The sequence below is a fragment of the Electrona antarctica genome, assembly GCF_951216825.1.
Source record: "Electrona antarctica genome assembly, chromosome: 14".
Taxonomy (NCBI): Eukaryota; Metazoa; Chordata; class Actinopteri; order Myctophiformes; family Myctophidae; genus Electrona; species Electrona antarctica.
The window spans coordinates 34,811,471-34,829,315 of NC_136795.1; the positions used below are offsets into that span (position 1 = coordinate 34,811,471).

Consider the following 17,845-nt stretch of genomic DNA (forward strand, 5'->3'; position numbering starts at 1 on the left):
GTATCATTTAATGCTTTATGGAAGCTTTGATGGAAGTTAGGCCTGTACAGCTTACGACTGAGGATTGTTCCAAAATTCACACTTTCTCAAATGGACTGACAAAATATGCCCCAATAAATACATAAGCATGCAGTCCAAAGGAATCAATGACATTACATTATGTGAACTATGATACAATACTTTGTGAAACATGGGTCAATGTTAAGTGCACACGCTTCAGTAAATTGACTTCTCTCTGGGAAGAATGGTCAATCATCATTACGTTTAATGCTTCAAAGTGGATGATCGAACCAGCAGCAAGTGTGAACTTCTATCCTGAATTTAATTCAGCCGCCCCCTTGTGGCAAAATGCGATAAGTGGCAGTGCTGAACATGAGCATCATAAAGCAAACACCACCAGCATCGAGATTTAATTAATATTAAACAAAAATACGTGTGTAGCCGTTAAAAACAAGCTCATACAATTACAACTGAAGTTATTCGGGGAGAATATAACTTTATAGGTTCACGGTTGACGGTTCTATCTATGCAGGAGATGTTGCTCAGCAAGATAATGAGGAGGATGCATGGGGGGAGAGAGAGAGAGAGAGAGAGAGAGAGAGAGAGAGAGAGGGAGAGAGAGAGAGAGAGAGAGAGAGAGAGAGGTGGGGGGGGTGTGACTGGGGTATAGCCTAGATATAGTCGTCTTCTTACTGCAGAAGTAACAGTGGCAATCAGTGAGAGTGGACGTGCCCCTCTCTTCTGGACTCTCACGCGCACGCCTCCTCCGCAGTGCTGGATAGCGCCCCGTACAGGATAGCCTTCCCATAGGGACGCGCACAGTGACCTGCCAGCCCAGAGCGCGCTGTGTACAGTACTACTGTAGGCTACAGTCAGAAGAGCGTGAGAGACGCGCCACCGCGCACGGACCCATTGATAAAACACCGCCACTGGAATTAAAATGCACACTTCGGCTTCATGATCAGCACTTCGCCTCCTCTGTTTAGCAGCACTGCCCCGTAGGATCTGTTTATGTCACACTAGCAGCAAAGCAAGCAACGCATGATGAGTACCTTATCGCTGGTGTTTATTTGTGGAGTGGTAAGTAGCTACCGCGCGTGATTTCACAAGATTAATAATAGAGTATGCTAAATATGCAGTTGTTTAATTTTGATATCTATTTATGCACGATTTGTTTGTTTTTACCTGAATATATGCTAAATCAGAGTTAGGCTGACTGGCTGAGTGAGTGTTGAGTGTCACTTGGCAGGGGTTCCCTGCCTACTGTAACCTAGCGATTACCAATTAGTCTCGGTCGGTAGTCAAGTCAGACTCAGCGTGCTGGGGAAGCCGATGGAGACGTGCGTCTCTCCAGCGAGCTCATTAGCATTAATTAAATTAATTTATTTAGCTATAGAGTTACGTCGAGTGTTGGGAAGAGTTGACTGGCGATTTTGTTGAACAGTCGCGGCAGCGGCTCCATTCAAGAATTTACGTGACAGGTGCTTTTGTGGTCCATATACTGTAGGCCTACTGTATTGGATGTTGTATGACATGGTGTATGGTATGGAGTTCCTATGATGATGAAATTAGAGAAGAGGTTGATGTTGATATTTGCAAAGTTTCATATAAGATAGTATTAGGCTATATTTCTACAAATTGGCAGGTTCTTGACACTGATTGATGTCAACAATCAAATACAAGGATGAAGATGATGATGATGATGATGATGATGATGATGAAGGTGGTGGTCTGGTGGTGGTGGTTTATGAAGACCAAACACCACCACACTTACGCATTGGAGGTCAGGCCATGTTCACCAAAAGTCTTGACATGTGTACGGCAGCTGGTCTAATTACATTCTGTAGCTCAGTCATCATGTGAACAGCCCTGCATGTTAAGGGACGCTGTTATGACAGCTGGTGTACAGGGTGCTGACACTGGGATGCTTTTGTAGACTTACATTTAAAGATAAACTCTCAAAATGACTATGAAATTGAAGAGAGTTCAAGCTGCAGCATCACAGCTGGACCACTGTGTGCTCGTGTGCATGTGTGTGTGTGTGACATATATGAGCCTGTGACTAAACCATCTACTTAGAAATGACAGGGATAAACAGAGACTCCTAGGAGTTGGCCCATCGGTGGAAGACTAATGTCACTCCCAGACAGATACTGTACAGTAGACAGACATCCTCAAGGCACTTCATTTGCAATGCGGTGATTTTAAAGCAGTTGTTTTCAACCCAGCCACATTGAAACAAAATCAGGAGACGGTGGATGATGGGTTATAAGACTGGAGACGAGAGTGACATGAGGAATAACACAGGGAAAGCCAAAAGACGTGAAATAAACAGAGAGCTCCCACAGGTGGAAAAACAGGAAGCGAAGAAGAGAAGGTAAATACATAAAGAGAAGAGAGTGAGGGAGAGCCAGAGGAGAGAATTAAAAAGAGAGGATTGGAGAGAGTATGTATGAGAGAGAGATTGAGAGCAGAGACTGAAGAGAAGAGACTGGGCTGTATACGTAGGCCTACATCTGTTTCTGAATGAAAACACGGACAGTCGGACACCAGGCTGAGAGAACGAGAGAGAGAGAGAGAGATAGATTGTGTTTGTGAGAAAAAGAGACAGAAAAAATGCTTCAGCAAGCAAGAATAATCATGGAAATTAGTTTTTCCGTTGGATAGCGAGAGCCATAACACATGAAAGCATTTCAGTGCCATGTTTTTCATAGCTGCTGAAGTTCAGAATAAAGTGGTTCAGTTTATTCAAATACCGTGTGTTGCAACATGTCAGCGTTTGTACATCAGGAGGGAGAGAGTGTAACAAGAGGTATAACCAGAATTGCAACCACAGCGAGGAGAAGAAAAGAAAAGAAAAGAAAAGAAAAGAAAAGAAAAGAAAAGAAAAGAAAAGAAAAGAAAGAGGTGGCAATGATTGCAGTATATATCCTCTTTCTGGGAAAGCAATTCAGGTCATAAAACAGAGGAGGAGGACAGATGAGCAGCAGGACGTAATAGTAAATCATGGCAGTTAGGATTTTGGAGCCTTTCATTCATTGTGAATGTATGCAAATGACATTGCATGGAAAAGAGACAGAAGACAGAAAACTGTTTAGGCCAAAATGAACAATGTACAAACAATTGGTCAATAGTACATTTATCAGTGTTCAATATGTAAAGTATGACTGGCCAATATTCAATGTATCACTGTACTGATCAATATTCAATGTATCACTGATCTGTATCAGTGCAAGTGGTCAATAATGAACTTGAACACCTAGAGGGACCTCCCCACCCCTGTTAAATTGACTGACAACAACGTTTCTATACCACGTGCCCATATAAACACATGCTATCTAGTGTTAAATCAACCGTGCAACCTCATTGTAGACACTGTGTGGACAGAGAGGTAATGAGCCAGAGAGAGAGATGATCAGGAAGATACAAGCCAGGGAGGAGGGGTATGCTGTGTGTGTGCGTGTGTGCGTGGTGCGTGCGTGCGTGCGTGCGTGCGCGCGCGTGTGTGTGTGTGTGTGTGTGTGCGCATGGGCACGACGCGTGCGTGTGTCTAAGAGAAAATAAAGGAGGCAGATTCAATTTGGTGTTGTTCACGGCTTCTCTCACGTCTAATCAAAAAGGAAAGGCTGTTGTATTGTGTTGTAGGCTATGGATGTTTTCATGGCTTCTTCTGTGGCAACAGGTTTCAATTCAATTTGATGTGCATTTTCGGCTTTAAAGTTTGTAGGTTTTAGCCCATGGCCTTTTACCAAAGCGTGTCTGATATCGGTGCAGACAGAATGATTGATGACAAATGATGATAAGGGGTTAAGGAACAGGTTGCACACCTGGGTGTAATTTTAACTAATATCCTTTTTCAGTTGTGTAAGTTAGTCTGGGTCTGAGTCTGTGTTTGTGAGCATGTATGAGAATGTGTGTACGTGTGTGTGTGTGTGTGTGTGTGTGTGTGTGTGTGTGTGTGTGTGTGTGTGGTGCCCAGATGGGCCAGATCAAGTTCATAATATAATGCCCAATCTCTCTCTTTTTTGTCCGATTACAATACAAAAATAGGGCTTGGCTTTTTTTCTGTGTTCGTATGCAGTCCGAGAAAGGTGTGGGTGTTGAGGTTGGGTCGAAGTTGCAATAATTAACTTTCATATCGTACCGGGGATCCTAACATCCCCCGCACGAGAGCCCACATTTCTTCTACTGAGCTAATACAGAAAGCCCATTTGGGCAGGGATTAAATTGTCTTTTGAGCTTCATACAATATACCACTTGTCAACCAGCCCTAGCTCACCACAGGAGGTACATTTGTAAATAGAAAAAGCAGGTCAACAACCAGCATAGTTCTGTTATTTATATTGTATGTTCGCTTCAAATTGGTCTAAATAAAATCACTAAAAAAGTTATGGACCCTATACTGTATACTTAGTGTATAGACACACTGGCTCAGTGTACTTTGGATGGATACAAATCTGTGTGTGTGCGTCTTGCATTCTATATGAGACTGCTTTCTGTTCCAACACACCACTGTCCCAACCTTGACAGGCGGGGTTGCTGCTGGCGTCGAAGACAGAGCGGGCAGTGCTTCTTCCATGTGAATCAGGCCAGTATACCAGTGGTGGAGAATGCTGCGAGGAATGTCAACCTGGAGAAGGGGTGGTGAGGAAATGTGGTGCTACACAGACCACCTGTAGCCAGTGTTTGGACAGTGAGTAGATTTCATTATTTACACACACACACGCGCTCACATCCACAAGTATTCATGCATGTGTGATTGTGCATACATACTGTATATTAATATGCTGAATAAGGCTTCATTCTCAATTTTGCAATAAATGGACCCTGAAAACATTCTCCTATCAAAACCCCTTGAGTAGTTGAACATTCCAAGTTAAAGTCTGTCTCTGTCTCTCTCTCGCTTTCTGCCTCTCTATCCCTCTCAAACACACACACACACACACACACACAAACTGGTGTACTGTATAGAAACACATGTTCATGGAAATCTTCCCCTGAAGGCATGACTAACACACATACTGTACTGTACACCCACCCACACACACTTGCACGCACGCACGCACGCACGCACGCACGCACGCACGCACGCACGCACGCACGCACGCACGCACGCACGCACGCACGCACGCACGCACGCACACACACACACACACACACACACACACACACACACACACACACATACATACAGTATACATACAAATTACATGCATACTTGCACAAACACGTCAAGGCAGATCAAGTTCTCAGTTCAAAACAAAAACAGCATAAAGCAAACTGAACGTAATTGTCCAATTTGCTCATTAGTGCTAAAGTGCCATGCTGTGCCTTTTTTACCAAATGTCCCAAAAAAACACAGACACAAATTTTTGTTTGATGGTCCCAAAGTGGGCCCAAATGTCCTCACTTATACAGCTGGGCTCAGGGCTGTGAACCATTAGCAGTTAGCACTGATCATACAGAATGGGGACGGGAGAGGTGCCAACACCACAATGTCCCAGAGACGAACCAGCAAGCTTTCAAATTGCAAACACAAACATCTCTCTCAACGTTACATCTATTCACAGTATTCATTTAACCAAATGGACCCTTTACAGGTCCATTTGGTTACATTTGTACAAACTCAGAGTTACAGACCTGTAAGGGTCCATTTGGTTCCTATCATATCAATCATTTAGCTGGGGACCCCCCCGGAACCCTATAGCACCCTTTCAGAAGGTGCTTCAAACTCGTAGTCGGCCTTCTTCATAAACATCAAAGAAAACGGCATCATTGCATATAGCTGGGGAGGAGGACTGAAGTACCGAAGTATACTGCGTCGGGCTGTAATGTACTGTACAGTGAATGTTTTCAGAGACAGATAGTGTTCATTTAACTCTGAGAGATGGACCCATAAGGGTGCTCTATTTTCAGTCTGAGCAATTCCTAAAGGTTATTTGAAATGTAATCCTTCACGTCAAATCAGCCTGGTGTTTAGTCAGAATAGTCACACAGCACATTGACCCCCATTGAAGGGTGCTTCAATCATGTGCTTGGATGATGATACCTTCTGGTGCGTGTTGATATATTACACTAATGTTGCACCCGCTTCGAATGTTATCAGCCTATAATCAAGTACATGTCTGTGATCAGAAGCTTGGAATAGATCCAATATGTGATTATCAGACATACTACTGACACGTTAGGGAGCGCTTGCTTTTTGTGACCATGACCGTGACCATGATGGAGGCACGCCGTCTCTGGTGGCCTTGAGCCACGCGAGGCACCGCCAAGCGAGGTGCTAACCGAGCGAGTCGCCGTGCCCAGCGTTGCGACGGGAGTTGCGTACCGACAGCCACAGAGTAGTAAATATTAGACCCCCCTACAGCTGCAAGGCTGCAGCACTGTCAGAAAACAAGGAAGTGAGTTGATCAAATAGAATCCATTTTCGGGTACTGCTTCGTCTATTTCTCGCTCAAATGTTTTCAAAAACATTTTTGAGAGCAATGTTTAGCTGTAAATGACATTGTGTGTCACTAGTGTGTGTGCGTTTACATGGCTGTCATGTAAATCAAATCAAAGCAGTAAATCAAGCGGGGCGAAAGCCGCGCAGCTGGTGCTCAGAGGGTTTGATTAGGCAGAGGTCTGTTATAGAGCGGAGCGGTCATTATCAACACATAACTCACAGCTGAATTCAGTGATTTACCAATCAGAATCAAGCATTCAACCAAGCCATGTAATAATGTGTATTAATGCAGTTATAACATATGAATCCGTTGAATAAACCCTCAGAATGGCAATGGTGTTTGTAAACAGTATCTTCAATAGGAAAGGCGTTTCACACCAAGAACCTTGCGTGAAACAAACATCTTCAAGAACAACAATTCAGTGTAATCAAAACTGTAACATATTGCTTGTAGGCTGGCTGGTGTTGAAATATGTGACAGAAATCAGTTCTTGATTTTGGTGAACATTTTCTGCCGGGTTCAAATTGGTATCCCAACTGAGTCTCCAGCCGTTGAGTGGAAGGGTAGGAGGAGCATGATATCCCTAACAGTCACAGTTCCGCTTCCTGTCGAACAGATCAACCTATAGGGGTCGCTAGTGCAGTGACGGAGATCGTCCTCCAGTGCTGGCTTTCCACGGCCAATTGGTATTTGTTGGAATGCACCGTGTCGTAATCGAATCCCAGTATCCATATTGGCGGGCAGAAACTTTACACCTGAGCCACCTGGACACAATGTACAAAATTGTCGAGACTAACTTGCCAAAGTAAAGGTCAAACAAAATGTATAAATTTGCTCCTCGTGCCTTGCATAAACATTATTATACATTCAGTCATGCTGGAGAAGGAGAAGGAGAATAAAAGCAGAGATTTGGATGGAAGACAAAAGGGGTGAGGAGGAGGAGGAGGAGGAGGAGGAGGAGAATAAAAGCAGAGATTTGGATGGAAGACAAAAGGGGTGAGGAGGAGGAGGAGGAGGAGGAGGAGGAGGAGTAATTAAGCAAAGAATTCTGCAAAAAAATGACAACCAATGACTGGAGCAGGAAATTAGTCGAGCGAGATCAAGAGGTGCCCGGTTTCTGCAGAGAGAAACAGCCATGCTCCATAAGGGCCTGTACTTTGTCTTTAGTTCAATGTCACAAAGAATGCTCATCATGCATAGTATTCCCTTTTAAAAGTCCCACAGTAAACATCAGCGGTGCAGACGGCGTGCATGGCAAACATCTCCTACTGCATCTTCCAATCATGTGGTTGCTGCCAGAATGCTGCAGCTTTTTCATCATGGTGGTTGTTTCTTCATCCGCTCCTTTTACTTCCTCCCTGCCTTAGCCTGGCTAATAAGCCAGACCGAATCAGCCGTTGGCAAAAAAAAAATTGCCTGCCGGCGGATTACGGTCTGGAGAGGCTCAATTGTACGCCCATTTCCTACACCAGAGAACCGGTGTGGCCAATCGGGACACAGTATGCAATATGGGCGGGCTTTGGTACAGTGACGTTCAATGCTTGAGACCTTTGACTGACAGTAGCTCTAACCAATTGCGTCAAAGAGAAAATGTTTGAACCCGCTCCCCCGGGAAACAAGATCCATACACAGCATCTCCAGACTCAAATACCACACGACAGTGTGATTTGAGTCTGGCTTATTAGCCAGGCTATCCCTGCCTCCCTCTGTTTCCCTGCAATGCTCTTCATCCAGACGCCATTCCGCCCCTCCTCAGTTGGTGTGACTCATCCACTGTATTAGGGACTAAAAAGGGATTAGAGTGCCGGGCACCAGAGGGCCAGACGTGCTCATTCATCATGCATACTGTTACAGCCATGCATCTTTACTTATTTGATCCTGCTGATTAACCCATTTAGGCCTGACGTCGAAATTAAAAAAAACGTTCGCTCTGAAAGAATATATACCTATTCAAGGATTTGTGCCGCATTTTTACGATTTTTCAAAAATAGCAGACCTACAAGTTCATAGCGCGCCACTCGGTGGCGCGCTATGAGCTTGTAGATCTGCTATTTTTCAATAGCTAAAGTATAACAGAATGCTTGAAACACCAAAAGGTTCCCGCCCAAAATGGCTTAAACCACATTGAACATGCTATTGTGCCTCTGAGACAGGAGCACTTATCTTGTGCTGAGATACAGACACAGTATGTCGCTGTGTGTTACAGTATTCGCCTGTGTAACACGCAGGGCTATTAACACACAGCTATTCCAATTAAATCCAGTCACTTTCCGGCACATGTCCATTATTTTCATCGGTGTCGACATGATGGGTTTTTTTTTTCATGATACAATTAATCTCAATCTACCTGCCTCTGAAAGCATTCATGCTGAAATAAGGTTTGAGTGGGTCTTATATGAAAGCCACAGGCTGACAACACAGAACCTTACGAGAGCTATATGGACATTAGATGTGTCACTAGTTCTGAAGTGCATATATGAATAATTAAACAGGAAAAAAATAACATTCAGCACACCCATTTCCTGTTTCACGGTAAATATGGGGGAATCTTTATTTACCATGTCCACTCTTAATTCGGCACTTCCTGTCCAGCGTAACTCTCCTCTCCATCATGCGTGGGTCTAGACTGCTGCCAGTGTCAGCAGTCCTGAAATATTTATCAGTCCTTTCCACTTCTCCGTGCCTGTCATGGGAGACAACACAACCGGAGCTGCCTCACTTAGTGAACCATTCAAAAAGCTCGCCAAGCAAACTGACTGCAGGGGAGGGGGGGGCTGGGGGGGGGGGGGGTCCGTGAGGTTGGCAAGAGAAAAGACAGAGCCCCCACTACTCACTGGAGCGTTTAAGAAGTGCTCTCGCTAACTGGGGTTCAGTGGGGATTCAAGGCAGATCGAGGGAAAGTGGAATCGCAGCCTTCCTCCTTACGCTGAAGATTGAAACAGAGCGCCTTGAATGGCCTCCCACTGCGGATCAGTGGAGAATAGGAAAGACGGGAAATGAGACTTCCCTCTGACAGGTCCTCTGAGACCGTGGCAATGGAAGCTACTTTCCTACACCGCTGACCCCAGGAAAGACCAAAAAAAAGCAATGCTCAGTCAGGGATGCAGGGGGTTAACTGTTGATTGTTGTGTTACAATTTTGTCCGCTAAGACCCTTAATTTTGTGATTTGTTAATTTCTTTAAACATGTGTTTTGAATCGGGGATGAATCGATCAAAAAACCGATGAAGCAAAGCAATAATTACATCCAGAAGCGTTTCAAGTTTACAAGACAAATAAAGCCGACACGCAGATTTTCAAACGCTGTTAATCTGGTGCATTGAAACCGGAGTCAGGAGGGGGTCAGTTGTGTCACGGTAAAGAAAACAACGATGCACGTGCTGACAGGTAACCATAACACACTCCAATAATGTACACAGTACTGTCAGATACTCAGTGTTCATAACTCGTGTAAAAAATGATTTGACTTTGTAGTAGTAGTAGTAGTAGTAGTACAAAGTAGAAAGGCTGGGTCTCCGCGCACCTCCAGCAAAATGTGCTGATTGTGAAGAACATGGGGGCTAGTTTCAAGGCCACTCAAACGTACATTATTGATGACACTAATGGGGTTGAAACACATCAGTGTTTGTAAAGGGGGGGGGGGTCTTCACTGGCTGAAGTGGCACATTTGTAGTGCACCCCCCCCCCCAATGCACGACCAACCCTCCCCCATGCATACCCACTAATACGTGATTTACAGTATACATGGTCGCGCACCGTGCAGCCATGTACTGTACTGTACTGTATGTGGGGATGGATTGAAGATACCCGATATACAGTTGGGTGCCACCGATATTGTCCCTTATCATTTGACCCATTTAGGCCTGACCTCAAAATTTAAAAAAATCCTTATAAATCCTCCAGTTTTCTGAAATAAATATTTTCACGATTTTTCAAAAATAGCAGACCTACAAGCTCGTAGCGCGCCACTCGGTGGCGCGCTATGAGCTTGTAGATCTGCTATTTTTCAATAGCTAAATTATAACATAATGTTTAAAACACCAAAAGGGGTTCCCGCCCAAAATGGGTTGAGGTTTGCGCAGATCACGCAAACCTCAGCAAAAAGAAAAGGACAATATTGATGGCCTCCAACTGTACAAGGTCACGATGTGTCACAGCGCTACTCGCTGTGTGCTTGTACTTCTGCTATATTGGATGCGCGACACCGACCGGGGTGCAACTAAGTGTAATTCAGGCTTTATCGCTTCTTACTGTAAATAGCACGCTCATTAAGACCCGCAGTGGACCGGACCCTGTTCAATTCAAGACCATTACTGTACATGGTGGGCCATATGTTATGGACTGACATTTATTATGCACGTAGTATAGAGAGTATACTGTACTCTCTACTGTACGGGGCAGAAATCCTGATGGCCACTTATTTACTCCGCTCCCACTCATGCATGAATGTACTGGTACGTGTGCACACATCTGTGTGTGTGTGTGTGTGTGTGTGTGTGTGTGTGTGTGTGTGTGTGTGTGTGTGTGTGTGTGTGTGTGTGTGCGCACGCACGCAGGCACACACACACACACACACACACACACACACACACACACACACACACACACACACACACACACACACACACATTTCTTCCCTGTGTCTGTTGAACACTCTGTGCATATGGTCACATTTAGACATGTTTATACACAGGGACGGCAATGAGATTCATGCACGCAAGCTAAAATTAGCTGTAAAGCGTGTGCACTGTGGGGTTGCCCTAAAGAACAAGACGCTTGTACCGGCTAGGCCTGAGGGAAAGGAAAACAACAGTTTAGAGCTCACAACCTCGAGTCATCATTTACCAATCGGTCATTTATGTCAGTCCATTTTAAACATGCAGGATATAGTGGACAGTACAGTGTGAAGCCATTCTTCACTGCTACCTCTGCCTCCATATATGGCCGTGGATTGTTGAGAGACTGTCTGGCTATGAAAGTCTTTGATGTCACCTTTCTATAGAGCAGCTAGTGGTTCCCAAATGATGTGCCAAGGCAAACTGGTGTGTCGTCAGAAAGGTCTATGTGCTTTTGTTACTACCACACATTATTATGGCAATAAACACCATGCTATACAAAACGTTAATAATAATAATAATTTTCTTTTTCTTTATTACTTTGTGCATTGTATTTGTATTTGACACATTTTCTAAAATAGCAGCTACTTTGCTATACAGGTGTGCAGTGTGTGAGATTTTGACTTGCTCATTGATGTGCCTTGGACACCATGTTTGAAAACCACTGCTATAGAGTGATCTAAACCCATTTCTGTGGAGTGAACACATACTGTACGCAATGACCACACACCCCATTTGGTCTGGTCTCCATGGACTGCATGCCCCCCACACACTAGTGGTTTCTAGAAGCAGTCAACATCACCAGTCATGTTTGGACCAGTTTTAAATGGTGGTTGGACTTTACATTCCAGGCAGCCCACTTTCAAATAATTCAATACGGCCAATTATATTGTATCAAATAGTCAGAAGAATACGGATACAGAGCTTGTTGTGTTTGTCTGTCTACAGAGAAAAATCCTGAGTGCTTATTTAACTATTTCACTGCCACCTGGTGGATGCAAGAGCCAACGCTAGACTGCCGACCCAGAACTACTTCGTTTTAGTGTGGTGCACGCTGGATACACGTCAGGCTTGGGCAGACATCTTAGATGCAAAATAATTAGCATCAATGCTAGGGAGCTAAAATGTAAGCCATCCTTGCTCTAGAAAGCGCCAATGTTCCAATCGGGATCACCGGATAATCAGCAAAGACCTCTGAACATTGCACGTTTTATCAAAACCATGGAGAGCTCCGTAGATTTAGAGTTATTCAGCTTTTTAGTCCGGCTGTATACAAGAAGTGAACGGCACTGCGGATGCGCGAACCCGTCTAGGATCACTGAAGAAGGAAAGGCCAAGCAAAAAAAAAATAATAATAATCAGATCCAGTTTGATATTAATAATGAAGCTTATCTGACATAACGCCAATAGCGGTTGCCGGTTGGATTCTAATTGGCGGAACGTTCCGCCACGAGCAGTTAATTTGTTAAGAAATGGACCCTCAGACAGCTCTTATTGTCAGGGTCCTTGCAGCCACTGTAACAAGATTCCGAAAGTAGCCGCTCTACTTTCTAAGAATTTACTAAACGTTTCCAAAATCTTCACCTATGACATTATATGCCCTGAATAGGGTTGTCAGGGTTAAAGTGGGTAAAGCTTGCCAGAGCAACATGTGAGGCACAGCCAGCGCTGAGACAATGCTGCAGGGCTTTTCACACAAACCATTTATGCTGTTACTCAATGCAACCGCCACACTACTGCTGTAGCACTTTGCATGCAACATGCACAGGTACATTATACTTACATCCAGAGCCACACGCTGGCACATTCACAGCTAAACACAAGCATACTGCACACACACACACACACACACACACACACACACACGCATGCACACATCCACGCACACATGCACGCACGCATGCATGCATGCACGCACGCATGCACCCACGCATGCACACACACTCACACACTCACTCACAAATATCAATGCAACCGCCACACTACTGCTGTAGCACTTTGCATGCAACATGCACAGGTACATTATACTTACATCCAGAGCCACACGCTGGCACGTACACAGCTAAACACAAGCATACTGTACACACACACACACACACACACACACACACACACACACACACACACACACACACACACACACACACACACACACACACGCATGCACACATCCACGCACACATGCACGCACGCATGCATGCATGCACGCACGCATGCACCCACGCATGAACACACACTCACACACTTGCACACACTCACTCACAAATAGACCTAAAAACTCATGCTATGCTGTCTCACTCCAAGACCGAGTTAGACGATAGCAGTAAACACCCGGCTGCTCTTTCAGTCTGAACCACAGCCCTCACAAGGTGACCGCTCTCATGTTCGCATCTGCATCAGGACGTCACACACAAGGAGAAAATGAGATTTAGGGAACACTCTTATTTCTGTATTTCTGTGGCCGTGCGCCGAACCATGTTATGGTATATGCTAACTTTCACACACACACACACACACACACACACACACACACACACACACACACACACACACACACACACACACACACACACACACACACACACACACACACACACACACACACACACACACACACACACACAAACCATGCATAATTCAGGAGGCATCCAATTATATCTGGAAATAATTCTATATTCCACATGCAATATTAATAGATTACATTGTGCCCCTAAGAACTCTGGGCATGACATACAGAGCGGCTGACTTGGAGGTCATCGCTTCCACAGGAACGTGCTTCAATCCCGACTGAACGTTCCTGGAGACCAACGAACGCACAAGTGTTGAGCATGAATGAACAGATTGGGGTTACCCAGCAGGCAGCCTGCAGTCAGTGCCTGGTTCTGCCCAACATCACTCACCAGTCACCACTCTGCACAATCCTGCAGTGTTAAGCCTGATTTATACAAAAAATACGACACAAGTTAAGTTGTCATATCATAACAAGCTTTGAGCTTGTAGATTGGCTTTTTTCTGAGTCACAGACATACAGTGTGACAAAGTAGGCGCCTAGGCGAGCACGCAGATTTTGCAGTGCCCAACTCTGTAGCAGTGCTATATGATATCTGTAACATCATTTACGACAATGTAGCCAAGCAACACAATCCCGACCTGATGCCAAAACAGCACGGTTATCTCTGCATGTAGGCCATCTCATCATTGGTCTGTGCAATTAGCTTCGGGGATGTGCACCTGCCCGGCTCATTCTGTGTATGATTGAGACTTAAGCAGTTTACTCACCGCGGCACAAACACACAGGGATCAATATCGTAATGAGCCCAGCAGGCTTTTGACTCAATCCCCCAACAAGAGCACCTTTCTTGTCCCAGAGCACAAATCACTAAGAGCCCAGTGGATCAATGTGTCCGCCCCTCTAATGATGTGCAGTAAACATGATTAATGTCGTTAAAGACTCTCTCTTTTGTCGTGTTCGCTCCTCATATTCCCCCGCTCTCCTCTGGCTCAACCTCTCTCCACTTGCCTCCATTCTCATCCTCATCTCCTTACCTCCCTTCTAAACTCGTCCCCTTGCCTCCATTCTCATCTTCATCTCCTTACCTCCCTTCTAAACTCGCCCCCTTGCCTCCATTCTCATCCTCATCTCCTTACCTCCCTTCTAAACTCGTCCCCTTGCCTCCATTCTCATCCTCATCTCCTTACCTCCCTTCTAAACTCGCCCCCTTGCCTCCATTCTCATCCTCATCTCCTTACCTCCCTTCTAAACTCGTCCCCTTGCCTCCATTCTCATCCTCATCTCCTTACCTCCCTTCTAAACTCGTCCCCTTGCCTCCATTCTCATCCTCATCTCCTTACCTCCCTTCTAAACTCGCCCCCTTGCCTCCATTCTCATCCTCATCTCCTTACCTCCCTTCTAAACTCGTCCCCTTGCCTCCATTCTCATCCTCATCTCCTTACCTCCCTTCTAAACTTGTCCCCTTGCCTCCATTCTCATCTTCATCTCCTTACCTCCCTTCTAAACTCGTCCCCCTTGCCTCCATTCTCATCTTCATCTCCTTACCTCCCTTCTAAACTCGTCCCCTTGCCTCCATTCTCATCTTCATCTCCTTACCTCCCTTCTAAACTCGTCCCCTTGCCTCTCTTCTCATCCTCGTCTCCTTTACTACCTTCCTTCACCAGGCGAGACCTTCTCAGAGAACTACAGCCACACGGAGATGTGCAAGCCGTGCACCATGTGCACGGGCCTGATGCGCATGCAGACGCCCTGCACCGACTCCAACGACGCCATATGCGCGTGCGACTACGGCTACTTCTTCGGCGACATGTCGGGCCGCTGCGAGCCGTGCACCGTGTGCCCGGTGGGCCAGGGCGTGCTGGCGCACTGCGACCACAACCACGACACCTTGTGCGAGGAGTGTGTGGACGACACCTACTCGGAACGCGAGAGCACCCTGGACCCCTGTCTGCCGTGCACGATCTGCGACGAGGGCATCGAGATAGAGGTGTCGCCGTGCACGCCCTCCGGTGACTCTGTCTGCCACAGTAAGTCACACACGCACGCACACATTTTAGTTCTTTATTTGAATCCGCAAATTACAATTCATACAGGGAAACAAATTCATGGGCAGTTCATGGGCACCTAAGGATACACACTTCTCCTCCACACAGACAAACTGACTATAACAGCTGAAACAGAGCAGTATTTGGCAAGTTGTTTGGCTTTGCTCTTTGTCATGCCAGCTATTGTTAAGCCACTCATGGTCAGTTTGTGTACATGGCCCAGGCTTCCGAATACACACACAGTCACACGCACATGTCCACGCACATGTCCACGCACGCGCACATGTCCACGCACGCACGCACGCACACACGCGCGCACACACACACACACACACACACACACACACACACACACACGCACACGCACACGCACGCACACATCATCATCATCACAGCTTATTTGGGGGATGACATATCTATCACAATATTGCCTCTTGGATGTGACTTGGACAGGTCAACGAGGGTGAATGTTTAAAGAGGTAGGGTCAGAGGGCAGCATGTGGGGTCAGACCGTGAGATGGCAGGAAGCTGAACTAAATGCTGGGGGTTTAAAGGCCATGGAGGGCAATAGTACACTAATACAATACACTGAATGTAAGCTGTGTACAGTTGGGTGCCACCGATATTGTCCCTTATCATTTGACCCATTTAGGCCTGACCTCAACATTTTAAAAAATCCTTCTAAATCCTCCAGTTTTCTGAAATAAATATTTTCACGATTTTTCAAAAATAGCAGACCTACAAGCTCATAGCGCGCCACCGAGTGGCGCGCTATGAGCTTGTAGATCTGCTATTTTTCAATAGCTAAATTATAACATAATAAAACACCAAAAGGGGTTCCCGCCCAAAATGGGTTAACTGTCCTTTTGCGCAGATCACGCAAACCTCAGCAAAAAGAAAAGGACAATATCGATGGCCTCCAACTGTAAGCTGTATAAACTCACCAGATCAGGATGATGGAGCATGAAATTAGATTCAAACTTAAAACCTCCGCTGGCATGATGTGTCTCACAGCCTCTGAGACTGAACTGGTGCTGTTAAATCCGCTATCCGGGAATTATTTTAAAGCGTGATATTAACAAATAGAGCATGTTAATTCCATAATAGAACATGTGCACATTGTGCAGTGGTTGAAGCTGCAGGTGATCTCCCTACTCAATTCCACTATGAGATATGTAGAGCCTGGTTGTGACTGGTAGAACACCTACTGGTTGAAACTGCAATAACTGAAAGTGCAATATCTTCCAGGCCAAGCAGGCGTTCTGTCTCTCCACGATGCGGTAAAAGTTCAAATCGTGGGTAGGACATCATGACAGGTATGGGTTGCAGCTTTAAGTCATTGTCAGCTGTAAACTGCAACACTGCAAAACTCTGTCGGTTTTCTGCTCTATATGTAAAGTGTCATGAGACAACTTGTGATTTGACACTTTAATAAAATTGAATTGAACTGAACACGCCGTGTCAAATTCAACTCAAATCCTGACATTTATGGATTAATGGAGGCTAATGCTTGAAGGTTTTAGTCCTGATGAAGACCCGCAAGGGTCAAGACATTGTTTTCTATAATAAATCTGTCTACTGGGAGGTATTACACAGTGTGCGGACTCCCTTCCTCTTCTAATGCACGTATTTTAGTTCAGCACATTTTTGTTGGGATGTGATTCCCTTTGGACTTGAACACTAACACACAACTTTCAATGATTATTCTAATTTGTTTCTTTGGCCACATTCATAGCATAAATACAGTGGTGGAAAAAGTACTCAAATGTTTTACTTAAGCCAATACTGCAACATAGAAATACTCCGTTACAAGTACCACAAGTAAAAGTACTCATTATGCAGAATGTCCCATTTCGAGTGGAGTAGAAGTAACTGAAAACTGAAAACTGGAATACTGGAAGTACTAATAAAGTACCACAAAATTGTACTCAAGTACAAGTAAGTTACTTTCCACCACTGCATAAATGTATCCTTTTGTAACTCTGAGTTAAATGAACATAGGATTTACAGTATGCATAATAGGAAAATTAACCTGAAGAGCAAAGACGTATAAGGTTCTGTCAGGGAGCGTTTGGATGTGCCACGTCGCAACTGGACTTAAAGGTTCTGTCAGGGAGCGTTTGGATGTGCCACGTCGCAACTGGACTTAAAGGTTCTGTCAGGGAGCGTTTGGATGTGCCACGTCGCAACTGGACTTAAAGGTTCTGTCAGGGAACGTTTGGAT

At 45.1% G+C, this 17,845-nt stretch overlaps 1 protein-coding gene across 1 annotated transcript in view; it reads left to right on the forward strand.

Annotated features, from left to right (window-relative positions):
* The first annotated feature begins 861 nt into the window (after positions 1–861).
* ngfra (nerve growth factor receptor a (TNFR superfamily, member 16)) overlaps positions 862–17,845 on the forward strand; it is a 35,999-nt gene continuing 19,015 nt past the window's right edge. The window contains exons 1-3 of the mRNA XM_079520514.1: positions 862–1,080; positions 4,531–4,693; positions 15,241–15,603. Of these exons, the coding sequence (XP_079376640.1) occupies positions 1,042–1,080; positions 4,531–4,693; positions 15,241–15,603 (565 nt within the window). The 5' untranslated portion in view covers positions 862–1,041. The remainder of the gene's footprint in view (positions 1,081–4,530; positions 4,694–15,240; positions 15,604–17,845) is intronic.